The following is a 25784-nucleotide window of genomic DNA, read 5'->3' as shown; positions in this document are numbered from 1 at the left end:
TTTTGTAGGAAATTGAACGTTCTACAAAAAAAGTTTCTTATCATTTTTTGATAAATCCCATGGTTCAAAAGTTATTTACGCTTCAAGTCAAATTTATAGTAAATTTTGAGATTTTTTTACTTTTCCGGCGAAACTATCAGTCTTATCGAAAAATGTCATTGGAACTTCTTGTAGATAATTTTATTCCTTACAAATTTTTACGAATAAAGTTTTTCAAAATTCCACATTGTTCACACGTTATTTGTTGTTGGATCACTGCAAGGAATATGGATGGTTATACGTGGTGAAAAGATAAGAGTTAGTTGTAACGTACAAGGCACGTCTGCACAATAAGCTTTATTATAAACAACTGAACTAAAGGATGACACTACAATTAGTATGTGCTATAGTGAGAGTTGTGTATGTATGTGTGTACGGATAATTAATGTATAAATGTTGTATGTATGTTTATAACGCTGCAGTATGATCAACATTATTTTCCTTTCAATGTCAAGCTCTTAAAAAAATAGATTTCTAATTGATATTAAGAGCTTGACATTGAAATGTAAATAACTTGTGAACAATGCGGAATTTCGAAAAACTTTATTGGTAATAATTTGTAAGAAATAAAATTATCTACAACAAATTCTACTGCCATTTTTTGATAATACTGATAGTTTTGCTGATAAAGTGAAAAAAATCTCAAAATTTACTATAAATTTGACTTGATGTTTAAATAACTTTTAAACAATGAGATTTATCGAAAAATGATATGAAACTTTTTTTGTAGGGCGTTCAATTTCCTCCAAAAACATTTATCGTGGATGAAAATCTGTTGATCAGTTTGTGACCTAAAATTTAAAACAATGTTTTTTTTTTTTTTTTTTTTTTTTTTTCAAATGGAAAGGGCAGATGAAATTTTTTTTACCTTCATGTAATTTCATCTATTTTTAAATTATGAAGTTTTGAAATACCTGAATAATATATATAATTCATAAAAAAATATTTTTCTCATGCACTTCGGGAATAGTGAGCATTCTTCTAATCACGGGATTATAGGTATAACAAAAAAAAAATTTACTTTCCGTATCGTTCGGGCCAGTTCATATGCCTTCGTACGTGAATAGCTGTCCGGCCACACTCGGTATACTTCGTAACATTTACACTTATCCTCCGTTACAAGTGCGCCAAAGCGCGCGAGATGTTAGACGCATGCGTATAGAGCGTGAGCAAATCTCTCATCACGAGAGTACAGATTACGGGAAAGCTCACGTGAGTGCTGATAGAATAAGCTATATTTTCCTTTTTTCATATTTTTTTTTTTTTTATGATAACTTTTTCAATTTCAATAAGGGTTCAAAGTTACTTGACTGACCCTTGCGTTATGGTAAAAATGTCATTAACTTATTATTATATGCCTTTGAAAGTTTTCGACGAATAATAAAAATTTTGTATACTGAATCTTCAGGCACTTATATTGATCAAGTTTAAAAATTTAAAAGATCGGTTGAGTATTTGGGAAATCCTGGCAATTTAAAGTTTTCAATCTAATGAAAAATGTTGCTTCGGTGGTTTTTTTCTTTAATATGTTTTTAACGGAAACTTCGATTTTTATTATGCATAAAGATCGTCAAAGCTAAGAACATAAGCTATATTTTCCTTTCTTTTCTTTATGTTTTAGAACTTTTTTTCAAATTGTAATAAAGGTTTAAAGTTACATGATCGATTTCTGTATTATGGTTAAAATTTCATTGCTCTATCTTTGGTGGTTTTTGACTTCGGAATTTATTAAAAATGTCAATAAAAAATTAATTTATACTTTATTGTTATCGGAGAACTTCAAAATAAAGAAAGAATTAGAAATCTACTTCCATTTTGGGTGCTGAATGGCACTTTTTAACATTATCACGAAAAATGATGTAACTAATAGAATAATTTTTCGATTCTTATAGTTTGGAGGCCAGGGACAAGGAAAAGTGGCATGGCAAAGCTGCAGTCAACCATCACCACTTTTCTTGCCTTCACCACCACCTCATGATTCAAAAGAAGAAGGCTACAAGACGAAACAGTGTGAAGCTCATCGAAGGTGGATGAAAAGAAACAGGGTAATAATTAAAGCTTATGATGACTGCTATATAAAATAAGAATGCACATAACTCAATCTAATTATATTTATCATGACACATACGAATTATTATTGTTCTTTGTGTACCATAATATCTGTATGGATGTTTTTAAGGATCTATCTTAGCTGGATCACTCAAATCATAGACTTGTCTAATTCCAATACTAATTAAAAACCCAACTTCACAATACCTTTGAAAAAAATCGTCTATGTTACTCTTACAGCTTCGAAAATTATTGTTCTGGGAAAGATCAATCTTTTCAAGTTTACCAAACAAACGAAAACAAATTGGAATATTTCAATAAAACTTGGGATAGTTTTTGAAAGAGGTGTTTCAAATTATTTCCGTACGTCATTTTGCGTATTCTTTATACTTTCTTGCTTTATAGCATTATCGAATTCTTTAGAAATGTGCAACGCATAATTTGCGAGTCATATTTGTGCAGAAGAAAAATTTTGGCTGTATAGAAACGAATAAATTTTTTAAAAAACAATCAATTTTTGACTTCCCGTTAAAAAAATTGCAAATTTTCAATAATTTGGGAAGTAACTATTTTCATCCCGAATTTCTAAAATTGAGTTTTTGTCGGATGTCAACGTTTCTAGGTCCTAGAAAACTATTCTAGGATTTTCCGAGAAATGTCTGCGTGAGTTCAAAAAACAATTAAGCCAAAAAAATATATATTCCACTGAAAAAAAGTAATTTGTACCTGACGTTACTCGTGGAACAAAGAAACCAATTCGCACGTATTCTGCTTATTGAGACTTAAATTCGATCAAATTTAAGAATAAATCGGTCGAGCGATTTATGAGAAAATAAATGAGGGCAATAAAAAATAATATAAAAAATATACAAGAAATATACTCAAATATAATTTAAATACAAACAAAATATAATTTCAATACAATACTTTTGGCCGTTTTTCGTATATATAAAATATATTTTCAATAGAATAATAATAAAAAAAAATTTATTAAATTTATGTTTCTCATGTTAATCTTGATATATAATAAAAATGTACTAATTATGTATGAGAAATATATGCAGTAGAATATAGTGCGCATATATCCAATATACATTTTATTTATATAAAAAATATAAAGAAAATCCACGTAAAATGAATATTCAAATTATTCATACGAATAATTTTAATCAAAATTCTTGAAAATTTAGAGTGCATAAAAATACTGAATATTGATAGGGCGTTTTAACCTCACATATTTAAACTTATTGTAATCTAATAAATGATTAAAATTCTTAAAAGATAAAAATAACGAAACTATTGAGCTTAGTACAAAGGCAAGTTTAATTCTCAAAGCATGAACTTGCAAGACACATACCCAGACCGCATTCAAGTCGGAATGATTGCTTTACGACATCTTTTTGAAGGAGTCATCAAGAAGTCTTATGATGACTTCTTAAAAGTGTCATTTTTAAGATCTCTTAATTAAGAGTTCTCGAAGACTCCATAAATAAGACGTCAGTTTTTTGACGTCTAAATGTATTCTTTTTTCAACTTCTTTATAAAGTCAAAATTAGGAGCTCCTTAATGAAGTCATGGTAAATTCATAATGAAGTCTTATTTACGAAGTCAGAAAAAAGAATTTATAGCGTTCTCCTCTATTTCACGCGTCCCACGACAGAGTGTAGTTGACGCTCAATAGCCGTTATGGCTCTCCGTTGGTAAAAACTGAAAAAAAAAATCGGTCTGTCGGTTGACCCTGTGGGCCAGCCCCAAAACTTCCCGCTGTCTTCGACCTCAAAGAGCTCGAAAACATTAGTGTAGATATATTTTCAAGCTCTTCGAGCTCGAAAATGCTATCACATGCAATTGTTTTTTTATGGTCTTTTCAAGCTCTAACAAGTTACCTGTTATGCTGAAGTTTGAAAATTTAAGAATCGAAAATCATCAATGAAGCGGTTTTTAAAATTTAGTTCCTGATTTTGTTCAGTAAAATAAGTGTATTGAGGCAGAAATCAATGTCGGGGATCAAAATCAAGATTTAAATAAATTTTGAATCATGTAAGAAACAATAAAATATGAAATATCCGATAAAAATATTAAAAATTACGTTTTATCGATTTTTTTGTTGATAATATGATTTAAACTAAAAACCAAGTTCAATGACATTATATGATCAAAAAAAACCATAAAAAAGATGAGTTGGTATGATGTCAGGCACATTTTAGTGCGTCATATTATGATTTATCCGGAAAAAATAACATAAAATGTTATTTTTTTAACATTTCAACGCCGATATCTTTTGAACTAATTAATCGATTTTGATAGTTGACATGGCAATCGGCGCGTTTTATTGAATTCTAGAGCTGATTAAAATTTGAAATCGATCGCGTCAGTCGTTTCGAAAATATTTAGAAAAAACCGTTTTTCACCATTTCTTTCTCCCGCGATAACTCTCGAACGAATTATCCGATTTTGATGTTTGAGGTGGCAATCGACGCGTTTTATTGAGTACTAGAGCTGATTAGATTTTGAAGTCGATCGTATAAGTGGTTTTTGAGAAATCAATAAAAAACTAAAAAAAAAATTTTTTTTTTTTCGTAATTCGCCAATATTTTCGAGTCTATTCGATCAAATAATTTGAAATTTTTAGAAAAGTTGAAGGCCAACAAGCTCTTTCGATTGCCACCTCAACCATCCAAATCGATTCATTAGTTCAAAAGTTACAAAGAGTTTCCATACATACATACACACACACACACACACACACACACACACACACACACACACCCACACCCACACACACACACTCGGACATCATTCTGAAAATAGTCAGAATAGCTTCCTAGGACCTTAAAACGTCGACATCTGATGAAAACTCGATTTTCGAAAATCGGGGTGAAAACAATAACTTCCCGAAATTTTTGAAAATCGTCGATTTTCTTAGCGGGAAGTTAAAAAAGAATAAAAGACTAACAAGGACAAAAGTCCCACTTGAAGATGTTCCGAATCTCCCTGGACACTCAGTTCTGCTCAGACTGGGTTAGACAATCCTAGTTGGGCGCCAGTTCGTGTGCCCATGAACAAATTCGGAAAAGAAAAAAATAAAAGACAACGGAGAAAAATGAAAGTGAAAATAAAAATAAATACAGGATAGCAATTTTCAGATTTAGGAATAGGATAGCAAGAAAAAGATAGCAATAATTAAAATAATAAAATTAAATAATACCGGGTTGCTGACCATTTGCTTTTAATTATAATTTAATAACACATTAATTCACCAATTGTATCGCAAAATTAGATAAACAATATCGAATATAAAAAAAAACATAATAATGGTTCACTTACAAAAAATAATAATTTTATGCGTATACAAATTATAAAAAATAATAATAATGAATCAATAATAAGTATTAACCGCAGAATGATGTACTGCAAGTAGCACTCGCACGTAATAGCAAAAAAAAAATATAATTAAATAATAATCTCAAATAATACCTCAGTAATTATAAATGATTATATCACTCGCATGTGATCATAGAAAATATAAAATAAATAATCTCAAAATAATTCTTAGATATTTCCCATAAATAATTCTGAGAAATTTCCAATGGTGAATTTTCGCGGTATTCACAACACTCATATAATCACAACAGTAATTATCTATAATCAGTAATAATTATATAAAAAAATATTCGTGACTTCCTGTATCACTCACACGTGATAATCTTTAAACAAAATAATAATAGACGCTGGCAAAGTATAATTATCTCAGTATTTAGTTTAAATTAATGATAAGTGATCATAAAGATCCTTCAAAATAAATGATAATTTGGTGATTAACGTCGCATATAAATTAGATACCAATAATGATGTCACTGATTCATCAATAACTACCAACCCAATCGCATATTATGGGGTATCAACAAAAAACACTATTCAGAAACGTGAACTAATAATAATACCGAAATATTTCCAAATGAATATTTGGCATTAATAAACAATAAGAATTAGATTTTTCTTTTTTTTTTTTTGTACGTTATCATCCACTGGGTTCTATAACCATTCATTTTATCACATGCTTGTAAATTTATACTAATACTGGAGAGTCGCTATCTCCCTCACTCTCACGCGATTGCAAATGGCCACCAACGCGGGAAAGCAAAGTTACACGCCAATGAATTTACCAACGGTACTTACAGTCATCATTGTAATATAAAATGCGGATGGGCTCCATGGTATCAACAAAACTCAACCAGTAGCAATTATTGCAAATATTGATAAAACAACTGGCGCTCTTATGAAACTTTATATATATTTAGCCGAAACACAAACGGCGTATCGAAAATATATGCTATGATAGCTTATTAAACAACAGGCACACACCCTGCTCTCACAATTGTTTTTCCACGTCTGATCATGGCAGCACGTGAATTTCATACCGGCACCTCGGCCGGCGCCATCTTTATATTCCTCTCTTAATTTAACCAATGGAGTTTTATACCCGTCTCATGCTAATATTCAACTAGTACCCCCACCAACGTATGGGATGTTAACTGTGTAATTTCACTTGTTCCCAATGCTAAATGTCCACTTGCTTCCCGCATAATTAATTAGAAGTGCCATTAGATGCCAAATCAACCAATGATTTATGCGTAACAACCCGTAATTTATATATAATTTAATAAACTTAACGAAGCCAACTGTTGCGTTGACGCGCATGCGCCGACCAACTATAATACTTACAAGCATATAAATAAACGTATGACTACTCTCCCAGCATCCTAATAATCCAACTATATGCGTGTATTAATCAGTGAATTTTCCTGACTACAACACAACTTATGCATAAGAAATCGAGTTAATAAAATAAAGTAATAATTAAAATAAAATTATACATGTAAACAAAATAATCATAATAATTATGTATGAAGAGACGTGTGAGCAGCGTGTGCTGCCGTCTGTTGCTCACCGACCTGATGTGAGACTGCCGCGATATTTAAATATCGTGACAAATTCTTTGAGAACTCTTTTGGAAGACGTCTTACTGATCCGCTAGGTGGCTCATTTGAGGTCTTGAGAACTTCTTGAAGACTTTTTTAAGATGTTGATGAGACGTTCAAATCATAAATAGGAACTCATTCAGAATTCATCAAGACGTCATTTTGCTATCTGGGTAACGTCGCGTGGGGCAAGTATGCGCAGTGGGTAAGAGTGCACAAACTCATTCATTTGAGTCCCAAATAGATGAGATTGTGCACTCTTACCCACTGCGTACATTTGCCCCACATGACTCTACATATGATGTGTATGCATTCAATTTTGGGATAAAACTTTTGAATGTCACTTGATAGAAACATCGATTCATAGTTCCTAAAATTTAATTGAAAATTTACATTATTTTATTTTAGAAAAGCATACACATTCATGTACATGTTGCTCTTCAATCAGCACATTATTAAATAAGCATCTAAGATTAGCCTTCCAGTGTGGAGTTAGATTTTTGTAGACTTCGTTGGGTAATAGATCAGGACCTGCAGCTTTACCAGCTTTAAGAGATGATAATACTGCCCCAAGTTCTACATATGTAATTTCGCCATCCAGTTAGTTTTCTGATTACTGACCAGAAATTTGCGGGTATCGAGACTGCATTGAAGGCGTTTTTAATTTGTTTGTTGTAGTCTTTTTGTTTTAGAAGACAGGTATCACTATATTTTTTCTTATATTTAGCAGCTTCATTTCGGGCAGATTGACTGTACTTTTCTTTTCTGCAATTTCTGAGGGATTTGCGGTACTCTCTCTTGGCTAGTTTACACTCAAAATCAAATCAGGGACTTTCACCAGAAGGAAAAAACTTTCCAGAGCTGCTCCTTAGCATTATTCAGTTGGCATTATCGGCTGCAGAATATATAGCTGAATGTGTTAAACTGTACTAAGAATCCAGATCAGATGAGTTGAGGAAGGAAGTACAATTGCCCAGGTGGTACCTAAATTCATCCTTTGCATTGTTAGACCACTCAATCCTAGGTGAGAATGTAAGTGGCTTCTCGCTAGTGCATGTTTCAATATTTTCAACCTCCACTACAATTTTCAAGTTTACAGGCCTATGATCTGATGAGGATGGTTCTAAAACGACCTCTAGGTCCACTACACGGTGTAATGCATTCAAAATGATCCATACTGAGTCGATGATAGAGGTCCCGGCACTATCAAAAGTAGATTGCACCGGTGCGTCACTAGGTATCCTGCCATTTAGTAGCACAAAATCATTTTCCAGCATAAAATCCATGAGTCGACGGCCCCTATCACAGATGGATTCATCGGTGCTTGTCATTGAGTCTTGGAGAACGGAGCCCATGAAAACTTTTTCCGGCCAAGGGTTTAGTGAACCAACTTTTGCATTTGTATCGCCTCCAAGTATGAAGGCATCATAAATATGAGCAACTTTAATCTCATCAATTGTGTCCTGCAATAAATCCAGGAGATAATTTATATTTAAGCATTTGCGGAAGTAAACTGACCCAATAATCAAAATCGTCAATCCAACGGATACTTTGTTAAAAATCCACCAGGGAGAAATATCCAGTACTGTTGAGGCGTATTCTTTGCTAATCGCTGTAAGTAAACCACCGCTAGCGTGACCTATAGCATATTCCCTGAGAGCATTAGCCCAGAAAATATTATAGTTTGATAGCAAGGTAGAAGGCGTAGTTGGAGGGCAGGTGCACCAAGTTTCGCAGGTAGCTAATATATCGGAAAAATTGATCATCGAGCATCCTTTGAGATTTCCAAGGCCGTGCAAGTTCCAGAAAGTGATATCTATTGTTCCTGCAGGGTGAGGTTCTAGCTATCGAGTAATCTTGTCTTGGTTAATGTTATGACGACCAGGGGGAACTCCTCGGTGCTGTAATACCAAAGAGCTTTCCTCATCACTCCATGTGTATTCTAGATTATCAATTACAACTCTATTTCCTTTTCTGGTAATCTTACTGCTCTGCTGGAAGTTATTTTTAATGAATTGTCTAATATTCCAATCTATAGTTCGTTCTTTAGGAGTGCGATCCGAGTCAATAAAGATTTTTGCACCAATTAACTTGGCTTTTTTCATTTTTAGAATATCCGCTTTCAGAGACGGGTTGAATAGATCGACGATTACTCGTTTGTTGTACTGTTTAATGGAAACATTGAAACTCATAACTCCAAATTTTTCTTTTAGGAATTGCTTGGTCTCTTCGTAGTGATTTTTAGACTTGAAAAAAAGTCCTGTGATTGTAATCTTCGTTTTTCTGTTCTCTCTTTCAAGCGATTCAAGTCTGTTAGAGAGGAGTTTCAGCTGGTTTGCCTGAGGAAAGTCAACTGGAATACTGGAAGCAATTGACCTTTTGATATTCTCAATATCAGAGACTTTAACAGTGTTCTGCTCTAGCACAGAAATACGATTACCAAAGCCAATTTGCGTGTCCTTTAGTTCTTTACTTAGGACTTCAAACTTCTTCTCGAACTCTTCAAAAGCTGTCGAATTTTTTTGAAGTTCTCTTCCATTCGCGTCGTAAGTTCCGCATGTTTTCGGACCTGGTCCTGCCTCATCTCCGTGAGTTACTGCAAAATTTTTTCCATGTCAGCGTCGCAAAAATTGTCAGTTCCAGGAAGAGCAGGGGTAACAAATAAAAGATTAGTTTTTTTAGTTCCCGGACTTTCAGTATCCTTATTTAGCTCTTCAGGATCCCTTTTCCTTTTTGTTTCCAAAAAGTTTAATATAGATTGGCCAGAGTCAGATTTGTTAGACAAGAGCCTTTGTAAGTTCGAATGCCTGCCTCTGTTGCTGGTTTTAGTGATAACAGGTGACAATGCTGACTCAGAGGAGCTTTCTTCGTGACCGGCTGAGTTATCCCTTGCTAAAGTAGTTGAATCCGTCCAGACTCCAAAGATGCCACTGGGTGTCATTGAAGAGAGAGAACTGCAGGGCAATAAGCCAAGACAGAGAGCTAGGCAAAACTAACCTGCTAGATAAAACTCAGCATAGAAAATAATTCCGTGTAAAAAAACTAAACTGTATATAAGGGCTACTATTATTTTAAGGCACTTCTCAACACTGGGGTTTTTTAATTTACACAAAACAATAATTTAAATGTTATCACTTAATGCGAATATTGATAAAATAATAAGAAGCTTAAAATGCATGTTACGTTAGAATCAAGCGCTGGTGGCGACCCCTTTTTTGCCAATGATACCAGATGATCAAGCTGTCGATTTTTAATTAGTTCCTTATTTTTATTTTTATAATATCTTCCTATAGCTAATGTCGTAATTAAATTCGGTTGTGGGTCAGTTAAAGTCGTGAATACTTCAATTTCGAAAATTTTACCATTTTTCAAAATTACAGTATGGCTGTTTCTTTTCTTGACTCTTTTTTTTGAATAATTTTGACTGTGAATAATTTCATTTTTTATCTTTGCACGATCGTAAACTTTTACATTATTTTTTGTTCACTCCAACTCGTTTTTACAATTTAATTTTATATATTTAAATATTTTGGAGGACGAAAAATTTTTTCAATAAGTTCAATGTCATCATTTAATGAAAATTTGTCTTTGAATTGCTCATTTCGGTTAAATAAGTTATCAATGAATTGTTGTTGGTTTACAGTGAGATAATCAGCGCACTCATGTTCAAGGTTTTCCAAAGCAATTTTTGCTCTGACCGTATCAGTTACTTGCACTGCAACTCTATTAGAACTTTAAACATAGTTTTTCAGGAACTGATTGTAATTCTCATATATAAACGCACTGTGGGATTATAACGGACCCCAATTTCGAACACTTTGTGCGAGATGTGACAACAGATGAACGTTGAAGGACACATACTCTTTACCGTATATTATTTCAGTTTCGTTCATGAATGTAAATAATACATTTTCGGCTCGATATATTTCTGATGTCATGATTGAACTTTTACATAACAACGCTACACCTTCGACTACTAAACTCCAGTGCTCTGTAAGATTTGGAGGAAATAAGATTTTCATGATGGGTAAGCTGTAAAACAGTAACCACACCACCCATTCATGTGCCTTCCAATGAGCACGGTCCGACATTTTCCTTAGCGTTCTAGAAATTTCTAAGGAAGGTTTAAATGATGCTAGAATTTTATCGACCTCCTTTAATAATGCTCGGCAATAAAACTTTTTTTTCGAATTTGTCGACGAAAACGACATTTCACCGAACTGTCTACACATTCCCAATGGTACGCAATACATCCAGTCTATATCAATGTTATTAATTATATCGAATTCTGGAATATCGGCCAATAAAGTTTTTTGTTTTACACCGTGCTGATTTTTGGTGGCATGGCTTAACTTATCGTCATGATTGCGAAGACCTTCTCCATAGAAATTATCATTTTCCAACAGTGGGTATACTCTCATGTGTCCTTTACCTTTCGTTATGCTTTCACCTTTATGTAAATACAACCCACAGCCATATTTTCCATTAAACTGTTTTGTTCCTCTCATAATTGGACGTTGGACAGAGTCACAAACACAGTTTGATACCCGACACTTTTGAGTCATAACTATTCCATCATGAACATAAGTGAATCCAGTCTCATACAGTTCTTTACATTCGTCAATAAATGGTTTCAAATAGCTATCAATATTAGGGTGATTTAAAAAATAACAAATTTTTTTTTCTTCTCGCAAACAGGTCCAAAAGTTTCATTTAGATATAAGAAGACGCCTGTGAAAATTAGAGCTCTTAATATTAACATTAAGAGGTTCCTCATTGCACTTTTCTATTTTCCATAGATAACGTGGAAAAATTTTTTTTTGCATCTTCTAATTTTTATAACTAGCTAACGATGCATAGTAGAAAAAATCAACAGACATAATTTTGTAGAGAATTGAATGCTCTACAAAAAAAGTCTCTTATTGTTTTTTGATAAATCCATTTGTTCATAAGTTATTCGAGGTTGAAGTTGAATTTATAATACATTTTGAGATCTTGTCACTTTTCCGGCGAAACTATCAAACTTATCACAAAATATTATTGAACCTTTTTTGTAGAAATTTTAATTTCCTACAAATTATGACTCATAAAGTTTTTTCAAATTCCCCATTGTTTTCTAGTTATTTTCATTTTAATCTCAAACTCTTAAAAAAAATGATCTTCTGATCGACTTTAAGAGCTTGAGATTAAAATGAAAATAACTAGAAAACAATGGGGAATTTGAAAAAACTTTATGAGTCATAATTTGTAGGAAATTAAAATTTCTACAAAAAAGGTTCAATAATATTTTGTGATAAGTTTGATAGTTTCGCCGGAAAAGTGACAAGATCTCAAAATGTATTATAAATTCAACTTCAACCTCGAATAACTTATGAACAAATGGATTTATCAAAAAACAATAAGAGACTTTTTTTGTAGAGCATTCAATTCTCTACAAAATTATGTCTGTTGATTTTTTCTACTATGCATCGTTAGCTAGTTATAAAAATTAGAAGATGCAAAAAAAAAAATTTTTTTCTCCTCTTTATGTTAATATTAAGAGCTCTAATTTTCACAGACGTCTTCTTATATCTAAATGAAACTTTTGAACCTGTTTGCAAAAAAAATAAAAAAATTTGTTATTTTTTGAATCACCCTAATCAATATATTCTATCTTGCTTTTATCAAACCATAAACTTACAAGTATGATATTTTTCTGACGTTGGAGTGGTAAAATTTCATTCAAAGAACATAACAGTGGATAGATTGAACAGTTAGAGCTTTTAAAAATTGGGGCATCATCCAAACTATAGCTTATACTCAGTATATCGTTTGCTTTGTTCTTGTATAATTTACCGTCATAAATATTATTAATTTCAAATGACTGGGGTCGGTCAGCAAGATTTTTAAGTAAATTGTAGTGATTTTGACAAAATTGTGACAGTTGATGTTTTAGAGATAAATAAATAAAAATGTTACCCTTTGCCAAATTTTCTTTGACATTAAAATGTTTTCTACAATCCTTGCAGTGTAATAAATCCTCTTTTTTTGGTATTGAGGCTTGAAGACCAACAAAACGGTAACAATATATACAAAAATGATATATTATTAAAAAATTTGAATATTTGTACAAAATTTTTTTAAAGATATATTTTGATATGTGAGTTGAAGTTGAGTCATTAAATAAATTTAATAATTTCATAACTGTTTCATTATCTGTATAGCTAACGTTCTGTTTTAATTTTGTGGCCAATAATAATAATGTATTAACCAGAATTTAAGGATTGAAAACACATTCCTCTGCTTGTGAAGATGATTCTGTCACCATGACTGTTATTAATATCAGTAATCCTATTGTCATCATAATCTTCATGATAATCATGTATATTATAATAATTACTATTGTTGTTATTATAAATGTCATTAACGTCAAAGTCATTGTTGTCATCAATGAAATCAGCAATGCTGTCATGTTTAGTTTCAAAATTGTTGTTCTCATTTTGTTCGTCCGCACTTTCTTCTACATCAGGATTTGAAAAATGTAATTCATTTTCCTCTAGATTTTGGTAATCAAAAATTTTTTTGCAATATTCCATCTTCAGCATTGTCTGATCCAAAATATCTATATCAATCACACTTATCTCTTGTTCATTTGCCTATAATTAAATAAATATTCAATAATTTTTATAAATCTATACAAATAAATATATATAATACAAGTAAGGTTAATAACTAAACTAAAAGTTTGTAAGTTGCTTCAATACTTAAAAAAATGCTTTAAAAAAATTATTAAGTAATAACGGAATATATTCGTGAAATTTATTGTAAAATTTTAGACCCGTAAACATAAAAATATTAATTTTACAAGAACTTATACAAATTTCAAACTTGCTCAAACTAAAGGTTAATTAGTTAGACGAAATATTCTCAGAAAATGTTTATTATTTTATTTTTTAAATAATTTGAAAACTAAATAATTCTTAGTTTAATTAATCACCTTAATTAATTCAGATGAGCTGAAGGTAGAAATTTTGTAGCAAATCTTAAAAATATCAGGTAAGTACGTACCATGAAATTTGAAGATTCTATTGCTACTAACTTTAATAATGTCTTTAAAAAATTTCATAATCATACAGAATTGTAGTTTGAAATAGTAGAAATATTTTATCAAATCTATCTAACAAATACTTACTTCGTTTTTTTATTCCTCCTCCAGCGTCGTTTAGTCCTAGATGGAATTGCTTTAGACGAACCAAAGATAGTATAAAGTTTGTATTTATTAACAATTCTAGTCACAGAATACATCTCGTTTAATTATCATTCAAAATCTAGGAAAAAACTATATACCTCATGTAAACGTTTATAAATTATAATTTTAATAAATATAACCGTAATTGATTTGTCATCATTATGTTAAATTGTTTCAGCATATTCTAATTGATAATCTTATGTTATTTTGATAGCGTATTCTATTTTAATAACGTATTTATTTATTTTATTTTGATAACATCTATATTCACGTTGTTTGTTAGTTGTATACAAACATCTCCTTATGTTTATTTATGTGAAAGTTGAAAAACGTCAAAACTGCCAAGTTATAACTTAAATTTATTAATTACTATAATCTAACCACTTTATCATTTAGGCTGCTCTAAATGCACAAATCTCTTTAATTAGATAATGAAAGTCTTGATTTTGTATTTTTCTGATAATGTCACGCCAATCATATGCACTTATTAAGTGGATTGACAAAACAAAAAATAAAAATAAATATACATCTGACATTCCCGTTGAATGGATTTCAAATTTTGATGAAACAAAATTTAGAGCCAGTAAGATCGAAGCAAACAATTCTTACGTGATTGAGTGGCGTGACTCCAAGCATAAGCCAAAAAAGGGATGGAAAGTTTATGATGAAGTCGTAATCGAAGTGTCAAGTAAAATTAAATAATATTAGAACATATTAAAATTTCAAATTATCGTATACATTAATTTTATATTATCAACTTAAGGTCGAAAGTCTTATCTTGAGTCAAGGTTGGAAAAATTTAATGGAGAAAAATCACCAGATAAAGTCGTAAATAAGAATCCCAGTCCACACCATGATTCCAAAGATGGAGAAGAGGAATTTGGTCTTGAAATTGATGAAGCTGAAAGAATTAGGCACAGAGGTCGTGATTTTAGAGACCCGGTGATAAACGAACAAGAAGTTGCCAACTCTTCGTCCTGGAACCATTCGCCAACAACTCAAAATAGAGTACAATTAAATATTTCAAACGTTTTAAGTATATTGAATACACATTTATTATTATTATTTTTATGTATTAGTTTTCTCTAGATGGTTCCGTTACAAATCTTCTTCGAAATCCCGTGAATCCTAGGAAACATAAAGTAGACGAAGTAAAGATGGTATTTTTTATTTTTTAATAATCCGGAAAGTTTCTAGTTTTGAAACGTATGATTTTAATCACAATAAATGTACAGATAGAAAAGATTTTCTTAAGTCAAAAAAATTTTGGACTTGAAAATTCTCCGGAGTCAGTAAAATTTGGTTGAGCCAAGAAAATTTATTTTGGAATTTTTATTTTATGATAATCACAAATCAATTAAATTAAAAAGTAATACGCCCTAATTTACTGGTTAATGACAATAATAACAACATATTCAAAGTAATATCTGACGAGAAAGCTATTCCAAAGAAATTGAAACCAGTTATCGTGGACGGTGTTTTAGAAGGTACGAATAGAAGCTATGATTTTTTCGGTAAATAGGTAAATTACTACATTGAAATGATTTTTTTAAGCCATTACTCGTCAAGACAGAATAATTAGAGGGCTACAAAAAAGACTCAATGATCTTGAAAATAAAAATAATAGTACCATTAATAATAATGTCGCTGGAAATCGGTTAAAAGTTACCCCCAGAACTATTTCTCCCAAATTAGCTATGGACAGAGATACTGCATCAACTGACGAAAAAATGTATGCAAGACCAGTATCATTGGAACAAGTATTTATATTATAAAATGTTGAATAGCATAAAATATTATTCTTTAAGTCTAATTCTTAGATAGAAATTGGCCGACAAGGTAGTGGAGTTTTTATTTCGGTAGATGCATGTGATGCAGCGGTGGAGAAAAACTCATTTACAGCAATGGGTATATCATTGGTCTCAGCGTTGTTTGACATGGGGACCTTGCTAGAAAGCAATGTCAAAGGAGGAAAGAGCAAAACTAATAAGAACGCGAAAGTACATTCCACTCTTGATGAAAAAAAAATTCTTGCTGTTCGATGTAAATATTACCACAGACTTTTATCACATAAAAATGCCAGATTTTAATTGTAATAAATTATTGCTAATCGATAAAAAATGAAATTTATTCTTAGTTGCAGTGAAAAACGTTTTTCCTAGCACATATAATACCACGAAGCTAAACAGCGCTATCAACACCAAACTGGCAAGCTTAAGAAGAAAATTTAATATAGACAAAGAATTTAATGACTATTGAAGATAATGAATCAGTTCTTAAATATTTATCGATTATCGAAGTTCACGCAGTAATGTATTGACAAGTTATTGTTGGTGTTATTGCTATTAACTATTCATTTAGAATCTTTCAATTTGTTTGATTGTAATTAAATGAAGTTAAATAAAATAAAATAAAAAAAAGACTTAATAAACGTAAATAATTTAATGACTATTGAAGATAATGAATCAGTTCTTAAATATTTATCGATTATCGAAGTTCACGCAGTAATGTATTGACAAGTTATTGTTGGTGTTATTGCTATTAACTATTCATTTAGAATCTTTCAATTTGTTTGATTGTAATTAAATGAAGTTAAATAAAATAAAATAAAAAAAAGACTTAATAAACGTAAATAAAGATACAGTATTGAACATTTTGACTTTGACAGCATGTAACAGTTTCAAGGCATCATAAAATTTTCATGCTATCAGGATTTTACTCCACATATTTACTGTGTTACAATTTTGATCCCCACAGAGGTTCATATAGTCTTCGGAGAAAACCAACCTGTAAACATCGCAAATAATACAATCATAAGCACGAGTTTGGTTTTAAAGGAGCTTCTCACCGCTCACGTCTTCGTTCAGCTCTGATTAATATGTTGTAGAGAATATTCCAAAATTTTTGTTCATATTTTTTGTCTTGATTTGATAATAGTGTTTATTAGATTTGCAATCATCGAATAAATTCGTCCTTTGTTTTTTGGATTTAAACAGCTGGTGCGGTCTTCTACCTGACAGAGTGACAGCAGTCACTCTATCCGTTTCATACAAGTCTTACCTATTGGTACAGCTATTGTGTGACTGAAAATTTCAAGCACTAAAAATTGTTGTATTCTTTGTATGAATACTGTGAATATATATTTTGCGTAGATTTTCTTTATATTTTCTATATAAACAAAATGTATATTGGATATATGCGCACTATATTTCACTGTATATATTTCTTATACATAATTGGTTCATTTTATAAAATTATTATTATATATCAAGATTTACATGAGAAATATAAATTTAATAAATTTTTTTTTTTTATTATTATTCTATTAAAAATATATTTTATATATACGAAAAACGGCCAAAAGTATTGTATTGACATTGTATTTTGTCTATATGTAAATTATATTTAAATATATTTTTAATATAATATATTTATTTTTTTTCAATACGAGTTATATAAATTGAAATATGAATTTTAATTTTGAAACAGTAGCAGTCGGATCTTCTGAGTGTTCACAAACGTATTACGTGTTATTTATTAATTAACCAATTACAATTATTTAATTATACTGTGTTTTAAACAAAATAGTGAGTGGTGATAAATAAAGTGAATAATAAACACTACGAGTCCTCGCCCAAGAGGTACTCCAAAAGTAACCATGCTGAATCCTAACCTCAACGTCACCAACAACAACCCAATGAGCTCGCAACAGACCCAACAGTCCCAAAGACTCGCAGGTTCACGAAATCTTAATTATGCCAACGTAACATCGAAAGACAGTTTCCCGAAAAGAGAGCAAGCAATAATCATCGAATCCCTAGATAATATAAACATTGAAGTGTACTGAGACGCCTTATCAACTATCGTTCAACCTACAGTCATTCGTTTTATCTCTCGAATTGCACAGAACCGCACTTGTGTTTATCTAGAATCCATTGAATTAGCAGAGGAACTAGTGGAGAAAAAAAGGAAACTAACAATAAACAATCAACAACTGCCAATTAGATCCCTTATCGTCAAGAACAAGAGAATCGTACTCTCATACGTATGTCCAACTAAACCTTATTACATTGTTGAACAAGAACTCAGGAAAATGGGAATTGAGCTTCTATCTCCAATAACCTATCTACGAACAGGTACAGCCAACCCTCTGTATACTCACATCTTGAGTTTTAGGAGACAGGTTTATGTATCTCCGATTGATGAGTAAAAACTCCCCGAAAAGTTCAATATAAATTATGAGGACATTAACTACTGGATATATCCTACTTGCGACTCGTTTAAATTCTTTTTGTACAAAGAAGTTAAGCATCTAGCAAGAAACTGCCCAACAATCACTCAAGACAGACAGCTAAACCTTGAAAATGCAGGAGCAGCCTCAGCTGACGCTCCTAACAGTCCACCTCTACAGCCGCAAGCAGAATCGGAAGTTCAAACAGAAAATCAAACTCAGAGCGACTCTCAAGTACTTGACGTTTCCCCAGATGCAGAAATTCGGCTTACTCAGATGATAACTGACATAACAAGAACATTTTATTCTTCCTAAGGTAAACGATCCAGAGTTTCCAAAAAGATTACATCCACCAACATGTTCAACCATTTCTTCGTTGGACCTCCAAGATAAAGAGCAAGGCATAGAAACAGATTCAGAATACGACACCGAATCTATCGCCTCTGAAGCATCAATCTCGAAAGCCAAATTAACTAACGCACGTGAGTCAGCTAAAAATATAGTCAAAAAAAGGAAATTTGCAGAAAAAATTGACTCTTATGAAGCGGCGTGGGATAATGTCAAGAAAAATGTAAACAATCAAGACCCTCCAGTAAACTACGTCCTCACTATCAATCAGCTGAGACATCTAATATAAAACACGAAAGGCAAAATAGATATAAGGGATACAGTCAAGTTTTATTCGGAAGATGTTGAAGGTATAATGCACATGTCTGAGGCAATCCGACCATTTATGATCAGATCCCTTAAAAACCAATGTATACGATTTGTTAACAAGTTAAAAGCTCTCTTAGTATAAACAAATCTTCAAATGGATATAATTCAGTGGAATCTGAACGGATTTTACAACAAAATAGAGCAACTAAAACTTCTCATCCACTAGCATAATCCCTTGGGCCTACGTCTACAAGAAACTGATTTTATTAATGATCACTGTGCAAATTTAAATGATTATACAAAATACTATAAAAACAGAATTGTTGCGAACAGAGCGAGCGGTGGCGTCGCTATATTCGTCAAGCCCCATGCAATCCCGGAAGAAATCCAGCTGACAACAGATTTAAAAGCAGTAGCCGTTTAACTAAAATATCCAGAAATCATCATTCTCTGTAACATCTACATACCAAACAGTAAATCACTTGAGATAGAAAAATTATCAAGAATCATCACTCAGCTACCCAAACCCTCTATTCTTCTTGGAGATTTCAACTGTCACCATAAATTCTGGGGTTCGGACTTTCAAGATCCCAGAGGAATCCTAGTACGAACTGGTTAGACAGCAATGAAAACTTAATATTAAGTGACACAGGGCAGCCAACTCACTTCTGTACACGCAGCGGCCGAACTAGTTGCATTGATTTAACAATAGTTGACAAATCTATAGCAACGGATGTCAGATGGTTTGTACTTGATCATACTCACGATAGCGACCATTTCCCTATAGTCATTAAACTTTTAACTCTAGACGACTATACTTTGTCAGGTCACACAGAAAAATTGCTATTTGAAAAAGCAGATTGGGAACTATTCCAATCCAAAGTAGACAAACTGCTTCGAAGGATTCCTGAAATTGATCCAAGAGTCGAAACCCCTGTCGATGATATAACAGCAGAGTTTTCATCTGCTATCCTTGAAGCAGCAAATTTAGTGATTCCAAAAATTAATAACACGAGACGGAAGAAACAATTATATTGGTGGAATGATGAGTGTATAAATGCAGTCCTGGACCAAAAGAAAGCTTTCCGTCTATTCAAAAGAAATGCTCACACTGACCAGAGCGATGAACTAAAAATAGAATTCAAGAAAAAGAGAGCTATTGCCAGAAGAACTTTGAAAAACAACCGAAGGAACTCTTGGAGAGAATTTGTTTCATCTTTCAACAACCAAACTCCGGCTACGGAGGTCTGGAATAAAATACACTGCTTAAACACAGGCAAAAGAAAAGCTTTCACCACTATTGTTTTGGAAAAAGAAAACAGTAAATTTACAGTGAATCCAAAGGAAACTGCACACATGTTAGTGGATTCATTTGCATTAAATTCGAACTCCTCTCATTATGAAGGAAAGTTTAGTCCGAGACTTAGTCTTGGAGCACATAGAACCAATCCAATAAACAGCATTCTCGCTGAAACAGAAGAAATGTCACTACACCTAAGGAGGAAAGAAATTTTACTTAATTTTATGTTGAGACCCAAGCCCAAGAAGGAGATCCAGCTGTCAGATTCACAGAAAAGAAGCCAGTCACTGATCTCGAATACAAACTCAAGAGTTCGTCACTTAAACCCCCAAGAGTCAGATACAAAAGCGAACTAGACAAACTCAACATCACAGTTCCCAAAATAGCCCCCAGAAGACAATCTGTTACCCCCTCATGGGATATCCCCACCATACATAGTGATCTTGAACTAGCAGGGCTGCAAAGGAATACTACCTCTGAACAAACATACTGCAGCTTATTTCAGGCTATTCTGGAAAAATATCAAAATTACACCTGCTTTTATACAGATGGCTCAGTCAAAGAGGGGAGAACTAGTTGTGCAGTGGTCTACCTTGATACAAATGTGGGGTTTAGGCTACAATATTCCAATTCAATATTTATTTGCAAAGCCACTGCAATCTCAAAAGCATTATCCATAGCTATTGAAAATCTTGATTTAGGTCATATTGCCATATTCACTAACTCAATAAGCTGTCTATCAACTCTGTCAAATACGGAGAATACTAATCCGATCATTCTCAATATTCAAGAATAAATTAACCCTCTAACCAACATCAACAGAAGAGTCAAACTGATTTGGACCCCTGGACATCAAGGGATCCTAGGGAATGAAGAGGCTGACAAAGTGGCAAAAGATGCAACTAACAATGATATAATTAGCAATTCACTGGCCACTACAGCTAAAGAAACCATAAAACACGTAAAGAGCTCAATAAAAAGACATTGGAAAAAAATTTGGGAAAATGGACAAGAAATAATTCATCGAAGTTAGCTGAAGTCAGAGAAGCCTTCCTAGAACCTAACCCAGTGGACTCTTTCTGTAGAAGAGTCCAGGTTATACTAAAAAGATTACTCATCGGGCATACCAAGGTACCTCATTCCTACTTAATTAGCAAAGAACCCAAAAAAGCTTGTGAATTCTGTAATATGGAACTATCAGTTAAACACCTATTTACTGAATGCCAAAGCCTCGTCATCTGTAGAAACAAAACCCAGCCCCCAAACAACATCAAGAACTATCTCAATTCGACAAGTGAATGCTATCGCACTTTAATGTTTCTCAAAGAAAGCAAGCTAATTAATGAAATATAAAATTCTAACTGTTCACTGTAATTCCTTACAATTGTGTTCTGAAACTTTTTCATACTTGTTAAACTGCTTATTATATGTAACTGATTAAAGAAGTCGTCAATGACCTTGTAGTTACAAGGCGACCTTAAATAAATAAATAAAAAAAAAAAATTGAAGTATATTTTTTATATATTTTTTTTACATCTTATTTCCATGGGGGCTTAGAAGTTCGACTGCGCACTGTATTGAGAGCACCCGGTACCCGATGGGCGGTGATAAATAAATTCATATTGTTTAAACTAATTGCGAGCAGTAAAATTTTCTTCAGGGACCTATAACTTTAATAAACAGCGCATATAACCGATGAAAAAGAACTACACTTTTTTACCGAGAAGTCAATGAAATTTTCATTTGTTTACTTAAAAATTAGTTAACAATAGTACAATAACTAAATAATTTTAAGCTATTCGTGTTTTAATAAAATATAAATATTAGACAATAAATCCTGAAAATTTCATTAATTTATCTTTAACAGTTGTTTTGAAATCTATTTTTTAATTAAAAGTATTCGAAATTTCCATTGTAAAAAAGAATTGTTGTTAAAATGGAAATTTTGAAAAATTGTTCAGGGGATTACTATTTCATAGTGACTATTTAAGAAAAATATTCATAGACTTAATTTTTATGATCAAGTGAAAAATGGGGGGTCTACTTAACGTGATCTGACTCACATATATTTTAGATGTATTCTAAATGTATGAAAAACGACCAAAAGTGATATAATCAAAATATATGTTTTATATATTTTTAATATATCTATAAATATATTTTTTTCACATTTGAAATATGTATTATTTCCATGGGGGGATATCTCTCGAACAAATAATGTCATGTTACCGGTTCTGCTGACATTTGTCATGGCTTATAGACTTTTAGAGCTGATAAAATTTTAAAATCAATCCATGGAGTAAGTAAGTTAGAAGTAATTAAAAACAACGACTCATAAAATTAAGTACTGATTAAGCTAAAATCTCCACAGATTGTAAAAATCAATAAGCTGCTCTGAATGACACCTCAACGATCTAGCAAATAAGAATTTTCCGAAAAAAAATTTTTTTGTCCCAACTTAATGTTCTATAACTAATTAAATGTTACTGTTTAAAAAATGTCCAAGGTGCTATTTTGTAGGGAATGAAATTCTCTACAAAAGTAACTTTTGATCGAATGAAAAAAATCAACCACTTTTGTACTGCAGTAATTTGAACCTAATTTTTTTTTAAAAGTTACATTTATATTTATTATAAAATGCTTATAAAACGATGTTACTATGGATGAAATCCATTGAATTGGATTTTTCGAGGAACCTCTATGATCTAAAAAAATAGTTTTCATACTTGAAGTAATAAAATTAACATTAAACTATTGATATTAACGATTTTTCTAACAATACTTTTCTTTCGTTTCGACATATTTCGCATTTAATCGTTTTATTAATTTTTATCTGCATTAGAATATCGTTCATAGTTGTGATTTTGAGATTCTCATACCGTTTATCAAAAATTATTACTTTATTGATAAAAATATACATTGTTAATGATAATACAGTACCCATAAAAATTCAATTAAAGGATAAAGTGATCTTCGAGTGTGCACAAAATTTTCTTTCAATTCTGTTACTAGTTTTTAAGAGCTAATGATTTGTCAGGAAAACCTATTGCAAAGATCAACAGTACCTGCTACAAGCTAACTAATCAATTAATAAACAAATAAATAAATTAAATAATTCCTACTACAAGTAGTTGCTGCTCATCGTAAGCAAATTCCAGATAGCATGCAATAGGTTCTCCCGACTAATCATAAGCTCTTACCACGACTCGAATTTTTTCCTTATTTGCCTGAAGCACCACAAGGACCTTGTCAGGTTAATATAAGGTTTGTCTTATTAGGGCAAACCTGACAAGTTCCTTGTCAGGTCCTCATCAGGATATCTGTATTCAGAAAAAAGTTATCCAATCCCTTTAAATATTTTATTTACAGGCTAAAAATGAAACAAAATACGAATGAATATTATATAAAAATCACGTCAATCATTGCAGCATGGATTTTTTACTTTTTCATCAGTTATTCTTCGACATCATAGTCAATATAATACCTCGCGATTTTGAGTCAGCCTGGAAACACCCTGGGAGTGGAAACACGGTGGAATCATGGTGGATCCAGGGTGGTTACAGGGTGGGTTTGTGCCATTTTATCACCGTGTATACACGGTGTTTCCACGATGGTTACACGGTGTACTCACCGTGATTCCACGGTGTATCCACGGTGGTTACGTGGCGTACGTGGAATCACGGTGGGTGCACCGTGTGACCACCGCGGAATCATGATGATAACATGATAAAAAACCCACCGTGTAACCGCCGTGGATCCACCGTGATTCCACCGTGTTTCCAGGGTGTTTCCAGGGTGATTCAAAACCGCGAGGGATATCTATCCTTACAAGATCACATATGTATGTCAGCGTAGTGGATAGCATCAAGGACTTCGAATCGGACGGATGCGGGTTCGAGCCCAGCAGTCATCGGGATTTTTTCGTCAATAACAAAAATGTTTACTTCCTCTAACTAATGCCCTCAATACAATAGATAATATTCCCGATCGAATTAACATTCTCATATTTTTTTTTGCAATTTAATATTTTTTTAAAATTAATAACTAATAAGGCAACCCTGAAATAATTAAGGTGCTAGTATTGGAGATTAAGAATTTGGCTTGTGGGGATATGGTTGTTGTGCTGAGTTTAGCAACCGCCCTCAGTCTGCCCTTGCATTTTCAAAGTCATCATACCGCGTTGCGATGTTTCGTCGGTCCAAAAGCGATCTAGTCAAGATAACGATACTATGTCGGGACTAAGTCTAAATTATAACTAATTTATAAACGATCTCTACTTAACGATAAGAAAGCTTATAACTATTTTTGTAAACGCAGGATTAATTTAATTAATCTTCCCAATTAAACCGTTCGTACAGAATGATTAATTTCTTTTACCTCACTCACTCATTCTTTCAGCTGTAGATGTTGGAGCGGTTCGAGTTACTGATCACAGTTGCAGATATCTCATTTAACAATAATTCATTTTGAATTTAAGAATTTTGATTCTAGAACGAGGTGTGGGCAACGGATATGTTTGTGGTATGAGCGCGAGTCTGGCGGGGGGGGGGGGGTAACAGGGATATTTTAAAATAAATTAGATTTATTTGTAAATTAGTAAATTAAATTTGAATTTGATTCGACTGCGCTCTCAGCCCACGCATTTCCGTTGTCCCCACGCCGTCGACAATCGATAACATGGGACTCTATTAATTTATTGGTATGTTTGGCCGTGCGACGAATGCGTATCCTACGGGGCCTCGAGTCCCGCCGTTTTTAGAAATTTAAAATTTGGAAAAGGTCTGGATGGTACGAGCCTGACATAAGATTGAGAGTGGGGAGCTGCCGGCTTCGCGGCGCGCCGACCGGCACACGAAAGAAACTCACTGCCCAGAGCTGCGAACAGTCAGTCGCATCCAAATTACAATAAAACAAATTTATCAATAAAACATATAAAATAAATTGATGGTGAGTCGTGAAGACCCCGCACTCTTGGATAAATCAACAAAAATACGGTGAGTCTCAGTCTGACCCCGGACGCCATAAAAAAATCCACGTTGTGGTTCATTGAAAAATCTCGCTGAGAAATTTTACAAAATTGCGCTGAGTTCAGCAAACGCGTAATTAATTTAAAATATTGATTGGTAGCAGCAGGAGAAAGAGAAGCGGAAGCCGACAGCACCCAACATCATTCTGTGAGAGCGGCGTCCTCCTCCCACCCTATGGCGTCGTCATCTTCACCAGCAACTACTTCGGTAAATTTGGAAGCCTCTTAGTTAAATTAATTCTTTTGGAGTTTTCTTTAAGAAAATATTTAAT

At 32.6% G+C, this 25784-nt stretch overlaps 1 protein-coding gene across 1 annotated transcript in view; it reads left to right on the top strand.

Moving 5' to 3' along the window:
- Positions 1-25784, top strand: part of LOC103579904 (uncharacterized) — a 442473-nt gene that overhangs the window by 328348 nt on the left and 88341 nt on the right. The window contains exon 3 of the mRNA XM_053737114.1: positions 1932-2084. Coding sequence (XP_053593089.1) covers positions 1932-2084 — 153 coding nt within the window. The remainder of the gene's footprint in view (positions 1-1931; positions 2085-25784) is intronic.

This window comes from Microplitis demolitor, chromosome 2 (assembly GCF_026212275.2).
Source record: "Microplitis demolitor isolate Queensland-Clemson2020A chromosome 2, iyMicDemo2.1a, whole genome shotgun sequence".
Classification (NCBI taxonomy): domain Eukaryota; kingdom Metazoa; phylum Arthropoda; class Insecta; order Hymenoptera; family Braconidae; genus Microplitis; species Microplitis demolitor.
Note: the sequence above shows the minus strand (reverse complement) of the source record. Positions and strands in the feature narration are given on the sequence as shown.